The 16,233-nt window shown below is 37.3% G+C and overlaps 2 protein-coding genes across 6 annotated transcripts in view; both read right to left on the bottom strand.

Annotated features, from left to right (window-relative positions):
- LOC131752251 (torsin-1A-interacting protein 2-like) overlaps positions 1-16,233 on the bottom strand; it is a 38,731-nt gene that overhangs the window by 18,130 nt on the left and 4,368 nt on the right. Inside the window, exons 2-3 of one of the 5 annotated variants that reach the window (XM_067030786.1) lie at positions 8,642-8,817; positions 5,776-5,837 (exon numbers count right to left, since the gene is read on the bottom strand). The exons of 1 other annotated variant lie outside the window; for it this stretch is intronic. The gene's annotated coding sequence lies outside the window, so the exon portion shown is untranslated. Of the gene's footprint in view, positions 1-5,775; positions 5,838-8,641; positions 8,818-13,134; positions 13,215-16,233 lie in introns of all 5 variants that reach the window. 3 more of the 5 variants (XM_067030791.1, XM_067030797.1, XM_067030780.1) reach the window with 3 other exon arrangements.
- On the bottom strand, positions 7,661-8,249 carry LOC131752366 (torsin-1A-interacting protein 2). The gene has a single exon (XM_067030804.1). The coding sequence runs from the start codon at positions 8,146-8,148 to the stop codon at positions 7,753-7,755; it is 396 nt and encodes a 131-aa protein (XP_066886905.1). The 5' UTR covers positions 8,149-8,249; the 3' UTR covers positions 7,661-7,752.

The following is a 16,233-nucleotide window of genomic DNA, read 5'->3' as shown; positions in this document are numbered from 1 at the left end:
TGTAAAGCAATTATACTCCAATAAAGATGTTTAAAAAAATTGAATGAATGAAAAAAAAAAGAACCAACTACTGATACATACCATAACATGGATGAATCTAAAAAATGTGATGAGCAAAAAAAGCCACACACAAGATTATATGCCAAATGATTCCATTTATATGAAGTTCTAGAATTGCCAATGGTCTACAGTGAAGGAAAACAGGTCAGAGGTTCCTAGGGGAAGGACTACTGACTGGAAAAGGGCATGAGAAAACCTTCTGGAGCAATGAAAGTGCTTCATATTTTTATTGATGTAGTGTTTGTCATCAAACTTAAAATCTGTACATTTTATTGCATGTAGAATATCCTCAAAAATTTTTTCAAATAACAACTGAATGCTTTAAAAAACGTATTGCTTGGAAACTGGGTTGTGGTCAATAAGCAATCTGCAAAGAAATCATGAGAGATATTTCAATGATCTTACAAGTGCTCAATATACACCTTTCTTGTCACAAGGCACACATCATTCCTATAGCCCATTTCACTCAGACCCTTTGTAACATTGCTGTTCATAGCCAAAACATGTAGTCCCTCAAGGCTACAAGGAAGAAGTGGTACAAATACAGAGGTTCTTGACACATCCTCACAAAAAGTCACATGGTGGAGTATCTGGGAGATCTGGAGGCCACTATTCCAGAGGCAGGTCAATCTTTTCAACAGTGTTCAATCAATACCAGGAAATGTATACGTTAGGAATCTCTGAACTGCATAATAGAAGTGAGGCAGAGCCTCAGGCTGATGGAAAATGGGCATGTTGGAGACTTTCTGCAGCTGTAGGAAAAACCACTCCATAAGAATGTCCCCAAAAAATACCTTTGATGGTATCTTTTGCAAAAAGGAACTGATGAAGTGAATCCCTTTCAAGTTCAATTGTGAAATGTTGGTTTTCAGTGCCCCATTTGTGGAGGTTATGATTCATTTTTCCACTTAAAGAAAACTTAGCCTTATCACTGGTAGTTATCTCCGCTTCCCTGTGACCCTGAAATCTGCAGCAAAACTTATTGTTTTGCTTTAACTGTCTCCATGAGGGCGTGAACCAGGTTAAAGTAGTAAGGCTGCATTCTCCATAACTGGAGAAAATCAACAGATAGTAGGCTGAGGGATGCCTTCCTTAATTTCGATATCCTGGGACCTCCCTGAAGAGGGACACAAATTTGCCTCAGTGCCTCTTCTTCTGTTGTGGCTGCCCTGTGCTCTGTCTTTAAGATGCACCCTTTCTGCTCCATCTCAATGTACCAGTCGTAATGTTTTGGTAACCTGGTAGGTGTTCATTGTATGGTATACGGAATGACCTTTGCACTGCAGTAATACAACCAAGTTTAGCAGGCTCCAACACATAAAATTAAATGTTGTAAGATTATCTCTACAGATTGATGCGTCATACATGTTTATATATGAATGTTACTGAGTAATAAAAATTTGAAAGTGTTCAACTCTTTTATTGCTCTGTACATTGTTTAAACAAACACACATGAACAGAAAGGATATATGCTTGCTTCTATGGAGGAGAGGACAGGAATAGGATGAGAACAAGAATCAGTTTCAACTGTACCTGTAAAGCCTCTAAAAAAAGAAAAAAAAGAGGTATATGTGGCAAAATGTTAGCATACTTTATTTTTTCAAAATGAAGTATAGTTGATTTATAGTTGTGTTAATTTTTGCTGTACAGCAAAGTGATTTGTTATACATATATATATATTCTTTTTTATATTCTTTTCCATTATAGTTTATCACAGGATATTGAATATAGTTCCCTGTATTATACAGTAGGACCTTGTTGTTTATCCATTCTGTATATAATAGTTTGCATCTGCTAACCCCAAACTTCCACTCCACCACTCCCTCCACCTTCCCTCCCCCTTGGCAACCACAAGTCTGTTCTCTATGTCTGTGAGTCTTTGTTTCATACATAAGTTCATTTGTGTCATATTTTAGATTCCACATATAAGTGATATTACATGGTATTTGTCTTTTTTTTTCTGACTTACTTCACTTAGTATGATAATCTCTAGTTCCATCCATGTTGCTGCAAATGGCATTATTTCATTCTTTTTTATGGCTGAGCAGTATTCTATTGTATATAGGTACATCTTCTTTATTCATCTGTCAATGGACATTTAGGTTGTTTCCATGTCTTGGCTATTGTGAACAGTGCTGCTATGAACATAGGGGTGCATGTATCTTTTTGTTTTTTGTTTGTTTTTGCAATGCCATGCACCTTGCAGGATCTTAGTTCCCCAACCGGGGATTGAACCTGGGCCCTCGGCAGCAAAAGCACGGAGTCCTAACCACTGGACCACCAGGGAATTCCCTAATTTTTTGAATTATAGTCTTGTCTGGGTATATGCCCTGGAGTGGGATTGCTCGACCATATGGTAATTCTTTTTTGGTTTTCTGATGAACCTCCATACTGTTTTCCATAGTGGCTGCACCAACTTACATTCCCACCAACAGTGTAGGAGGGTTCCCTTTTCTTCACACCCTCTCCAGCATTTGTTAAAATTTGTACACTTTTTAATGATGGCCATTCTGATTGGTGTAACGTGGTGCCTCATTGTAGTTTTGATTGCATTTGTCTAATAATTAGTGATGCTGAGCAGCTTTTCATGTGCTTCTTGCCCATCTATATGTCTTCTTTGGAGAAATGCCTATTTAGGTCTTCTGCCCATTTTTCAATTGAGTTGTTTTTTTTTGTTGTTGAGTTGTATGAGCTGTTTGTATATTCTGCAAATTAAGCCCTTGTCAGTTGCATCATTTGCAAATATTTTCTCCCAGTCTGTAGGTTGTCTTTTCGTTTTGTTTATGGTTTCTTTTGCTGTGCGAAAGCTTGTAGGCTTAATTAGGTCCCATTTGTTTACTTTTGGTTTTATTTCTATTGCCTTGGGAGACTGACCTAAGAAAACACTGGTATGATTTATGTCAGAATGTTTTGCTTATGTTCTCTTCTAGGAGTTTTATGGTGTCATGTCTTATGTTTAAGTCTTTAAGCCATTTTGAGTTTATTTTTATGTATGGTATGAGGGTGTGTCCTAACTTCATTGATTTACATGTAGCTGTCCAACTTTTCCAACACCACTTGCTGAAGAGATTGTCTTTTTCCCATTGTATATTCTTGCCTCCTTTGTTGAAGATTGACCATAGGTGTGTGGGTTTATTTCTGGGCTCTCTATTCTGTTCCATTGATCCATATATATTCTTGTGCCAATGCCATGCCATTTTTATTACTGTAGCTTTGTAGTATCATCTGAAGTCTGGGAGGGTTATGCCTTCCACTTTTCCCTTTTTCTCAGGATTGCTTAGGCAATTCTGGGTATTTTATGGTTCCATATAAATTTTAGGATTATTTGTTCTATTTCTGTGAAAAATGTCATAGGTAATTTGGTAGGGATCGCATTACATTTGTAGATTGCTTTGGGTAGCATGGCCATTTTAACAATATTAATTTTTCCAATCCAAGAGCATGGGATATCTTTCCTAAGTTAATGTACTTTAGATCTGGGTACATAGGTGAATGTTATTTCCTGCACTTTTCTATATGATTGATGTTAATATATTTTTTAAATGAGTAATCAAATAAAATATATTAGCTTCTGTGAGGAAAAGTAAGAATCAAAAGAAAAGGCCTGTGGTATGATGAATTGGGAGATTGGATTGACATATATACACTAATATGTATAAAATGGATAACTAATAAGAACCTGCTGTATAAAAAGATAAAATTCAAAGAAAAAAAAGGAAAGGCCTGTAATGGTAACTCTGAGCCCACACACAATGAACTTATGTTACAGAGGCACACTTCAACCACAGCCTCCTATACATTTTGTCATATCCAGTTGAGAAGAGATAGGACAAAGAAAAGCTACCCATGAGAACAAAATCAGAGCTGGGAGAGCAGTAGGACCTCACCCAACCAACTCCATCCTGGAAACCTCAATTTTATGATGTATGGACTATTAATATTCCTTCTATTTTACAGATAAGGAAACTGAGATATAGAGATGTTAAGAATCTTACCCAAGAACACACAACTAGTAAAAAATATATATATATAGTGAACACACTATAAGTCATCCTGATTCTACATTTGAATTGTGACTCTAGCACATGACCTGGGTAAATTTGCACATATTCTTCAACTTTTCTCAAATTGCTTATTTTGGTGTTGTGAAAGTCTCAAGTGATATAATAAATCATGTAGCACTACATCTACCACAATTATGATTATAAATGGGCCTAAAAAATGTGACAGGGATTTGCCTTGGGTCATTCATCCCACCAGGCCTCTTAATCTTTACATCTAAGACCATTTGACACACATAAATACAGGATCTACCTCAGTCCCAAGATTAATCTTGTCCTTCACCAGGAAGGATTTAAGAAGTTTTCAATAATTCAGCATCAAGTTCTAACAATTGGCTTTAATCCCTGTTCTAAAACTAAGACTCTACCTTATCCCTAGTTCTAACTTCTGCCTCATTCTCTTATACCCTTCCTAGTCCTAAAGATGTACTACAAGCCATATGAGTGACATATGTTATCACATTTAAACCTCACAACAGTATGAGGTAGGTACTATTACATAACCTATTTCACAGATGAAGAAACTGGATACAGAAAGGTTAAAATGCCCAAGGTCATTTAATAGTGCTGGAATCAGAAGACAAACCTAGGTCAGCTGGCTCCAAGGCTATTATTTTTCCTCTATAACAAGTAGTTTTCAAGCTGTGTTCCCAAGCTTCCATGGAGACTCAAGGGCTGCCAGAGGAGACTGAAGAGATAGAAGGGGTATGGCTCAACTCACTTTTACAGATATCTGTATTCTGCTGATTGCCACATACACTTTGGATGTCACGGAATTCTTTCTTATGTGCCCGTCTGCCTGGGCTATCTTCTCCTATAACTTCAGAGATGAATCTTAACTTAGTCACGCACAACTCAAGACAGACTCTGCTTTAGTAGGTACTTTCCAGTTGCCCCAGCACAGTTTCCATTAAACTTCAACTCCTAGGTCTGCATTAAAATAACAGAGAGTAGTTCTAGAAGTCTAGAAATTGCCACCATTACGTGTAAGTAATTATCAACTCTCCTACAGTACGGAAGTATAGATTAATATGGCTCATATAATCCAAAACAGTGGATCAATTGTCATGAGAATTTTAAGGATACACTTATACTTTAAAATTCATTATTCGTAACTATGAAGTAGAGTATTTTAGAATATCCTGCAATATTTTAAGCCAAGTAAAGTTATACTTAAAAAGACTGAAGCTGAAATGCTACAAAGCTTTCTAAATTTTCTCCCTTGCTCAATTTTATGAACTCTACCCCATGATGTTAGTTCTGAGAGCTGACCATATATCAGGTATGTGATGATAATCATGTATGAAGGCAAAGTACCCTTCTTAAAGTAATATTAAAATTAGTATTTTTGATTCCTTTCTCTTGCCTATATACTCACATACCTTATAATGACACCACACAGAACTGTTTTTGAGGAGGGCTACAATAGAGCCCTCCTCACAAACAGTTGAGAAAAATGACTGAGTTATAACCTGAAATATCAGCAGTGACCTTCACTCTGATGTGAAACCTCTTTATATGTCACCGGCAAAGTACAATAACTATCACTACCTTACAGTATTATGAGTACTCAGTTCCTATTCTTTTAAGCCAGATAACTAAATACCCTGGATATGCTGCTATGGTATTTCTGAAAGTATAGTTCATAGAGTACCTGCGTAAGAATCTCCTGAGGCACTATTTGTAAAATGTAGCTACCTGGGCCCCACAAGCAACCTAAGGAATAAAAATTTCTGTAAGATTGGAAAATTTGCATTTCTGACAAGCTCACCCAGGCACTGATTTGAAAACCAATTGTATAAATCCATTTAATATGTCCTTACTATTTAAGAATGAGATTTGTTAAAACAAAAACAAAGACCCTTTCTCTATTTTGCCGATATTTAAAATTGCACATATGTAGTGTTTTTTGGTATGTGTCTGAAAAAGTTTAGGAGACAATAATATTGATCATAACACCATCCTCAAAAGCAATACCTCAAAGTAAATTTTCACTTTTTAGAAAGAGCTTTAGGATAGTGTAGTTCTTAACCAATGGTAAATGATAAACTAATTAGTCTTAACTCAATTTAGCAGTCCACACAATTTATTCAGCAATAGAACAGAAGAGAACTTCCATCATGACAGACATAAGGCAGATACAGGGCAGATCTCTGGGGTACATTCTTTAAGCAGACTAACAAGTGACTTTTTAACATGTGGCAGGCATGATTTGTTGCATACAAACAGCCATTCATTCCTTACTTCTTCCTTCCTAAAAGAGCCCTGATTTTATTAGGGGAGTCAATGTGTCCTACCCAGGCAGTGCAACTCCATTCCCCTCTGCCAGGTTTCCCAGGCTCCTTTATGAATCAAGGATGTAAGGAAAAATCCTGCTGTAATGAGATGTAAAAAAAAAATCTGTGAGGGCCTTTTGAGAAAGATCTTCCCAAATAAAAGACACAGACTTGAAAGGAGAAAGCTTTTTGCTCCTTACTTCCAGCCTTTGATTGGGATTGAAATGTCTGGAGCAGCAACAAGCTACATTGTACTCGGTGAGAACTATGAGGACAAAAAGCCAACATGCTAAAGATCCCAGAGGGGAAAGATAGCAAGAACCTGGGGCCTTGAGAACATTGTTGAGTTGCTACACAAGCACTGGATTATCTAGAATCTTAAGTGGAATTTTTAAATTGTTCAGTGGCCTCTGAGATGTTTTCAACTGCTTTTTCTAAGTTTCTTAACCTGAACTCTAGTTCCATGATTCTTATGAACAAGTGAAGGCCAAAATGAGGCCAATGTCAGGTAAGACCTTCTTAGTTCTAAGAAAAATGCTTCCCCTAAACTGTTCATAATATATACGGAGTCAAGCTAGGTAACTCCTTTTGTCACCTATCTCCTAGGACAGGTACTTTTCCATTGCCAGGGGAGGACATTCTAAGTTCAGTAACCACAAAGACAAGTTAGTCTTTGCTTATGCAGAGCCAAGGAGGTATAGATAGAGGCATTTCTGCATGTTTTTATTGTCACCTCTATAGGTGACAATGCTGCCTGACTGAATGTGATTTCTCTGACAGTGACCAGTTATCGATAACATCATAGCCACACTGAGGATGAGCTAGAGCCAATGATGAATAAATGGTTATATATGAATAAATTTTATATATATATATATATAATTATCACTGATTAATATTTAAGAGGTGGAATTTAGAACAATATAGTTTATTATTAAAATGTCTAGTTGTTTTACTGGAATAATCTAGAATTCAGCTACAAGGATGCTTTCCCACAAAAGTTATCACTAGAATATAATGAAAGTACACACAGTATGGGGCTTCTCCTCCAGGACTACCGTGTCATAATAACGTCAATAATTAGGCTGTGGAGATTTTTAGGAGTAAGCTAATTCCAAAACATAGGAAATATGGATTAGTCAGGTTCTAGATGAACAATCTGGCTTGGAATACTGATTAAATTCATGCTGAAGAAGAGATGTACAGACCCTGGAAGCAGATCCAACAACAACTTAAGCAGTTTTCCAGAGGAGTGACAGTCTGGATCAGATATAGAAAGGAGTCATTTTTCCATCTTCCTTGGGCTACTAGTACAAAACCCTCTAGAGTCTCCATGATTTTGACTGTTTCAGAAGTTATTTGCTTTGGCCAAGTTTTTTGTTCAAGGTTTTGTCTGTTCTGGTCAGGATTAACTGTAATGCAGGGTTAAAACCAGCAACTCTAGAGTCATGTATCCTTTTTCTAACCAGTGGAGGACCCAGAAGAAATGGGTGGCAAGCTTTTTCAAAGGTCCACCTGGTAAGATTTTGGGGAGCCCACTCAAGTGGGAAAGACCAAGGAAGAACAAGGCTTCTATTAGCAGGATTATCAGGATAACACTCAGGGCAATAATCAGCTCTGTTAATACGGTCTAAGAATACTTGGTAACATTCATTCTCAACCAGTTCAGTTTGGTACAACCAATGGCCTAGTTCTAAACTAGGGAACCACTGCTGTCCACAGTCAGGGCAATGTGAATTATCTGAGAACATTGGGACCTAGAGAGACAACACAGAAAGCAATGTAACTGTAAGAGGCAACAATGATAAAGAGAGACACCCAAACAACCAGTCCTATTACAGGTTTGGTTTAGCACTTTCTCAGTCCAACCACCATTACTTGGAGAGGGTAAAATTTGGCTTGCACCTCCGTGCAATTCTTCAAGATTTCGTTGTCTATTTTTCACTCACTTGCAACCCAGTCTCTAAACTCAGGGACTGATCCAGTCTATGTTATCAGTCACTTACTAGCAGCACAGATCTCAGAATAGCTCCTTTAAATCCCAGCTTCTCAAGAAAAGATAGGGTTCTAGTCTAAGTTAATTATTTTTTCTTGTGTGTTATCAGCTGGTGGTATCATGCAGAGGCATCTGGCTTACTCTGCTTTGATGGTAAGTTATTATGTCTGCTTGGTGAAACAGAGGAGCTGACAGGTCCAATGGGTCTCTGATGGGCGCTGGCACTCTTGCTGTTGCAATACACGTACCCAAGTCTTAAGGCCTTGGCACTTTATAGCGATGTAGAGGGGTCAGGAAAACCTGGCAGAGTCCTCTTGAGCGTGGATCCAATGAAGTCTTTCTTGGGAGGACCTTAATCAGGACCCAGTCACAGGGAAGTAGCTGCTGTTGAGTTGGTTGAAGGGTCTGGGAATGCTTCACATACCTGTAAATAATAAAACTTCAGACGACTCATATGGGCTTTGAGTTGCTCACAATATTATTAGAAACATGCATTTGGAAATTATTTGGGTCAGTCAAGGTGGATGAGAATTGTCTCATGGGTTTCCCCATAACAACTTCATAGGGGTTCAAACCAATTTATCTGTTGGGAGTTATTCTTATGCTTGATTGGGCAACAGGGAGGATTTTGGTTCATTTAAGGTTTGTACTAGCTTATTTTTTTTTTTTAGGACTATATATTTCTTTTTCCTACTCCTTTTGCACTTTGGGAATAATAAGGTCTGTATAATCATGTTTAACGTGGTAAAACTTTGAGATTTCTTGTCTCTCTTCTGTGAAATGGGTGCCGTATATACAGTTCTCCCATAATGGGTGGGATAACATTAACAATGGTGACAGCCTTCTAAAACAGACTTCAATCCACGCAGGGAAAAGCTTACAAAATTATTAGATAATATTCTTAACAACTAACCATAGGAAGTTGGATGAAATCCTTTTGAAGGCTGAAAAAGAAACCACAAGGGACATGTCTCATTGCCCACATCTGCCTTTATAGGCTCATATGCATTTTAAGTTTAAGAAGGCAATTAAGGCACAGTCCTGAGCTATTCTTGGAAAATATATAGTAAATCAGTTGGAATTTACAGATGCTTTCATCATCTTTGTACTCCTTCATGACACTGAATGTAACAAGTAAACAAGGTAGGGTAGAGCAGGATGCATGGAACAACTAGACAGGCACCTAGGGAGTGCCACAGACCACCAGAGCACAATATACAGTCTGCCTTTCTCCAGTGTTCTTTTGTGAATTCTAAGGCCTGATCCTGTGCGAGCACTAAGGGACACTGGGGAAGATGTGAGTGTTAAAACTGTATAAAGATATAGCCTGAAAAGCAGAGGGAGTTATACCCTTAGCTGTGATCAGCCAAAGCATTTTCCTTACAGACTATCAATAGCAGCTGTGATTCTCAGATTTTAAAATGGCAACTTTAAAAGACAACTGAAGAGCAGCCTCTACCAGTGCTGCAACCTGGGGCCAATAGTTTGATGGGAGCCCCAGATGGGGTGGGATAGAATCCGTGTAGACACACTGATGTGTTTTTTGAGGTTAGGTGACAAAGTATGCATGAAGATTACCAATTCAGCTCCTCAGGCAGAGTGAACAGAAAGTAGGGTTCCTGACCTTTGTGGTGACAACATAGGGTGTTACAGATTTCCCTGAGGGTCTACTGTCAAGAGCCACTACAGTAAAAGTTTCAGTTGTTGAACTGGGAAATCTTAGGTGTCTAGTACATGAAACAAATAGATGATGAATAAAACCCACACGATCATGGGGTTTATCAAAGAAGTTAGCAATAAAGTTATATGACTAAGTCTGACATTGAAAACGTATAGAATTTTGGGTTTTTAGAAAGAAAAGGGGAAATTCAATTAAAACCACAACAAGATACTATATTTCACATCCACCAGACTGGCAAAAATTAACAAGTTTGACAATGTGGGCTCTATATACTCTAGGCAAGACTACGCTCCCCTCGAACTCCACATCTCTGTTGGCTAAAGCTCCATTCCCTAAGCTCCAAATGCTCAGGATGAAGGATGGCCTTTCCCGCAAACTTCATTTCTCCACCTTCAAGAGTTAAGCAAGCACTAGAGCTCCAAGTATTCCTGAATCAAGAGAAATCTAGTGTTCCATACGTTCCAGATAAGACCACCCCTCCCCTTGTCCTCCAAACCACAATGGGCAAGAAGGGGAGTCAAAACAGGGCTCCAAAGCACTAAATGCTCAGAATAAGATCACCTATTACCAGCCTCCTAACTCATTCCTTCCTGAAAATACTCCTGGCAAGATTCTCGAACTACCCCGCCCACCCCTCACCCTCACAAGCTTCACTACCATATCTGCTTGAAAGCCTGAGGACCAACCAATCTCATCATACCTGTACCTCTTTTTATGTCAATCACCACATGCAGCCCAGAGCTTCCTGGTTATACTTCATCCTCTTATAGTCTCTAATCCCCATATGGCTCTGAGAGCAGTGAGATAATATCCCCTTCTCTTCTTTACTTTTTTTTCCCATAAAACACGTACCATTTTGATATTAAATATTTTAGCTATTTGTCTCTACTAAAACCTAAACTCCAAGAGTAGGGTGTTTTGTTTTTATTTACTGTTGTACATACCCAATAAACATTTCTTGAATGAATAAATAGCAAGACTATAGAGTAATTTGAATCCTTATACCCTAACACTAGGAGCATAAATTAGTATAACCACTTTTGGAATTAATTTGGCATTATCAAGTAAAGCTGAGGATGTGCATGTCCTGTAAATCAGTAATTCCACTCTCAGGTAAGACCCTAGAGAAAATTACATGTTTATTTAAAAACATGAATAAAAATATTCATGGTAGTTCTTTGTATAACAGCAAAATAACAACCAAAATGCCCAAGACAGTAGAATGGATTAAAAAAATTGAGGTATTCCCACACAGACATAGATGAAACTCAAGAATATAATATTGAGCTGAAATATAAAGAGCAAGTAGCAGAAGAATACACACATACTCACTCTCTTATATAGTTTCCATTTACATAAAGTTTCAATATATTGCTTAGGAATAAATATGCAATAAAGCTAAAAAGAAAAGGATAAGTACAAGGATAACAATTACCTTTGACGGGATGGGGAAGGGTATGGGATCGGGAAAGGCATACAGAGTATTTCAAAGATAATTGTAAACATTTTTTCTTTGAATGGTTAGAGGTACAAGAATGCATCATAAATCATAATAGTTTACATAATCTCTATTCAATATTTTATTTTTTTCTACTTCTGTCTTCATTTTTACTTTTTTTAACATTTAATTTTTATTGGAGTACAGGTGATTTATGATGTTGTGTTAGTTTCAGGTGTACAGCAAAGTGAATCAGTTATACATCTACATATATCCACTCTTTTTTAGATTCTTTTCCCAAATAGATCATTACAGAGTACTGAACAGAGTTCCCTGTGCTATACAGTAGGTTCTTATTAGTTATCTATTTTATATATAGTAGTGTGTATATGTTAATCCCAATCTCTATTCAATATTTTATAATTAAAGAGTAGAGTGGAAAATAGCAGTGGGCTAGAAAAAGAGATTAATAGGCAAAACCAACTTTCACACTGTGGACAAGAAGACCAGGAGCAGTTACTCTGCTCAGAGGCAAAGTGGGTGACTGAGGAAAACGGGAGTCCTACAGAAAGACACGGATCTTTGTTTTTCTCATAATATTGGAAGCAACTATCGCTTCATGGAAATAAAGTAACAGAAAATATATTATAAATCAACTATACTTCAATTAAAAAAATCTCTATGGAAAGAAGAAAGAAATAAGGTAAAAGAGGCCTACCTAATGTTAATTAATGGAATTAATTTTTCCATTAGGCTACCTAATGGAAAAGAAAGTTTATTTCGACATACTCCATAAAGGCATGCATCTGTGTACAGGACTATTTTCATATGGTGCCTTTGTGCACATTAGAAAAAAAGTACCCCCCTTCTAGGCAAGATGAAGCCCAAAGAACCTCACTTGGCCATATATTCAACAGAAAAACTCCATCTCTGAAATAATAATACTTTTTTTTTTTTTTTGGCCGCACACGGAGCATATGGGGATCTTAGTTCCCAACCAAGGACTGAACCTGCGCCCCCTACAGTGGAATTGCAGAATCTTAACCACTGGACCACCAGGGAAGTCCCCAGATAATAATACTTAATAACAATAGCTAATACTTATTGAGCGTCACTATCTGTTCTAATACATGTAATACATTTTACATGTATTAACTCATGTAATTCTTACAATAATCCACTCTATAGTTAAAGAAACAGAGAGGTTGAGCAACTTGCCCAGTCACACAGGTTTTTGTAGAGAAATCAGTATTTGAATTCAAGAAGATTGGTTCCAGAGCCTGTACTCTTAACCACTATAAGATACTGCCTTTCTGAAGCAGTGACTGTTGAGTTTTAGAAAACCTTTTCATAAGCTATTTGCAAAACTACAGGATACTCTTCAATTGTGTGTATTATATTAAAGTGGGGGTGGGAGAAACTCTCTCCCATAATTTTCCACTTTCACACACAAAAATCCAGGATATGTTTCAGGGAGTCCTAAATCCCCTGAAATTACATATAAAATTTTTTTATGTACACATGTGCATTTTTTTCTGGAAAGAGAGTACAGCTGATCCTTGAACAACGTGGGGGTTAGGGGTGCCAACCCTCAAGTAATCAAAAATCTGCATGTAACTTACAGTCAGCCCTTCATATATGCAGTTCCTCTGTAGCCATCGTTCTGCATCCTTGGATTCAATCAACCACAGACCGTGTAGTACTGAAATATTTATTGTTGAAAAAAATCTGCATGTAAGTGGACCCACACAATTCAAACTGTGTTGTTCAAAGGTCAACTGTACACACTTTTAGATTCCCAAAGGAATCTGAAATGGTTCAGAACCATTGAGCATGAATGGTTCCTAATCATTTTACCATCAAAGGCAATTTTTATTCCTGGCACCCCCCTCCCCAGATCTCAATGTGGAAGGATCCCTGAACAACTACCATTCTTGTAATAACTTCATTTTCTCATTTTATTAATTAGACATGTAGACATGCCAATCAGAACTTCTAATAAAAACAAGAAAAAATCTAGTGTTAATAGCCCTGATTTAGAAATTTTCAATATTTTAAATTACAGATAATATTCAAAATGCCTATAACATAAAGTCAGAGAGATTTCAGCTATTCTGGATTTGTTTCCTTCCTCAACTCCATTAGCTTAACTCAAAAGTGGTTGATTTGAGGTAAGTGTATGATTACCACTAGGCTTGTAGAAATGCAAAAAATACCTTGGGAACCACCATTACTCAACTGATTATTGTTTAAGTTATTGAGGAAACCACCATGTACTAGGCCCAATGCCAAATACTATACATACAGAGAGAAAAATCTTACAGAGCTTCCAGATGTCCAGGGAATCCAGATTGGAACCAATGCTTTAGGTAAAGGCTAAGGGCTTTTCAATGGATATAAAAGATGGCCTGTAGAGATCATAGGAAATTCAGGAAGGCCCACAGAAGTTGGAATGTCCTTATCTTCAAGCGAACCTTGCAGCCAACAACAGTAGGCAAAAAACAAATGTAAAGGGCTTCCCTACCACATAAATGCTACACAGTCATCTTTCAGTATCAGTGCCGGATTCATTCCAGGACCACCCACAGATACCAAAATGCACGGACCAGAGGGACACTCAAGTCCTTTATATAAAATGGCATAGTATCTGCATATAAACCACATACATCCTGCTGTATACTTTAAATCATCTCAAGATTACTTATAATACCTAACATAATGTAAATGCTATGTAAATAGCTGCCAGAACACAGCAAGTTCAAGTTTTGCTTTTTGGAACTTCCTGAATTTTTTTTCCCAAATATTTTCGATCAAATTTTTTTGGGGGGCTGCGTTGTGTGGCTTGTGGGATCTTAGTTCCCAGACCAGAAATTGACCCTGGGCCTTGGCAGTAAAAGTGCCAAGTCCTAAGCACTGTACCAACAGGGAACTTCCCAGATCAGACTTTTTGTGTATGAGTACTGAAGTAAATTAAAGATTCTTCCTGTAGATTTATTAGAGGAAAATTTAGAAAATAAGCACTTTAACATCAAAACAGAAAATGCAGTTCTATTTAAACCAGTGAAATGTACTAATGATGGCAGCTTAATACATATTAAATAATTATCATCTCTAAATATTGAGTCTGTATCATTCTTCACTATTTCCTGAATGGATGTTAGAAAGCTAGCTCAAATCTGCCTCTGATAAACAAAAATTCTCTTGTTCTTTTTATTTATTTATTTACAATATTTATTTATTTATTTGGTTGCAATGGGTCTTAGTTGTGACAGGTGGGCTCCTTAATTGTGGCATGCATGTGGTATCCAATTCCCTGACCAAGGATTGAACCTGGGCCCCCTGCATTGGGAGCTTGGAGTCCTATCCACTGCGCCAGCAGGGAAGTTCCTCTTGTTCTTTTTAGTGATAGGATAATATAAGTCAGATTGAGTCAGGACTGGGATGACTTCTCCAGGCAAATATATCACTTAAACTTCAGCCTCAGCCAAGTCCTCATATGATATATAAAATCAAAAGAACAGACACATAGAAAAAATATAAATGCTCTAAATTTTCTTGTGTATCCATTTAAAATATTTTCTCCCATGGAATAATTTATTCTAACACTACTCAATAATCAAAACTATTTTTTGTATGAGACAGCTTCTCTGATAAGTTTCATACATGAAGTGAAATCTCAAGAGCTTCATATTTCATTAACTGGTTCTGAATTTAGATGTTGGGAGATTAAGGAGTATGAAAAAAAAGAATCACTCTTCTTTTTAAATTCACATAATCTAAAACAATTCTTTGCTTAAAATATATTATGAAAATACATGCTCCTGAAAAAAGTTTTCAGCCTGTTTCGTGAGGAACTACTTTTAATTTGGCAAAGTCTTGAGATCACAGAGAGAAGGCACAATCTTCAACACTGTTTAGCACACACACTGTTGTTCCCTCTTACGAAAACAGATAAGCCAAACAAAAAATATGATCTTGAGTTACCCAGGAGTTGAGAAACAGGGAACTCCCTGGCAGTCCAGTGGTTAGGACTCCGAGCTCTCACTGTTGAGGACCTGGGTTCAATCCCTGGTTGGGGAACTAAGATCCCACAAGCCTTGCGGTGCAGCCAAAAATAAAAAAATAAAAAAATAATAAGGAACTGACAAACATAACAGGTGTGTGTGTGTGCATTGCTGGCATTCCATAAAGGGGAACAACTGGTTTAGAAATTTACTGGTGCATTTCAATCTACTTTGCCCTAATGGACAAAAGTCCATGGTTCAAATTCTATCTACAGTTTCAATTTAAAACACCAGCAGCCAAACCTTTAAAGTTAATATGCAGTTTTCAACAGTGAGACCCAGTGCTAAAGGTTAGGTATTTATATACTTGTACCAGCTATTTGTGTCTGTGTTGAAAACTAAGTATCTAAGTCTTGCCCACGCCTCTGCACCATACCCATTGTCATAATATGCCAGGATTATTATTTTCAAGATTTCCCACTCATTTCCCAGTGTTTTCACTAAATAGTACTTATTCCATATTTTTGAAAGGAAGGTTGAGAAAGTACTAAAAACTAGAAACAAAAAGCACTTCACTTACTTTCTTAGGGAACTGCTTCTTATATATGGACTGGATGCCTGGAGCAGTTCAGATATTTTTTCTGAGGATAGAAAGTCTTCCTTTCCTTCTTACCCTTCTTACTCCCTCCCAACTCCCTTGATTTGTATTTCAGGTTT

Source organism: Kogia breviceps, chromosome 1 (genome assembly GCF_026419965.1).
Source record: "Kogia breviceps isolate mKogBre1 chromosome 1, mKogBre1 haplotype 1, whole genome shotgun sequence".
In the NCBI taxonomy this organism is placed as follows: Eukaryota; Metazoa; Chordata; class Mammalia; order Artiodactyla; family Physeteridae; genus Kogia; species Kogia breviceps.
Note: the sequence above shows the minus strand (reverse complement) of the source record. Positions and strands in the feature narration are given on the sequence as shown.

Coding starts and splice junctions, on each gene's coding strand:
- LOC131752366 (XM_067030804.1), bottom strand. CDS start 8,148: ATGTTCTCAGATAATTCACATTGCCCTGACTGTGGACAGCAGTGGTTC.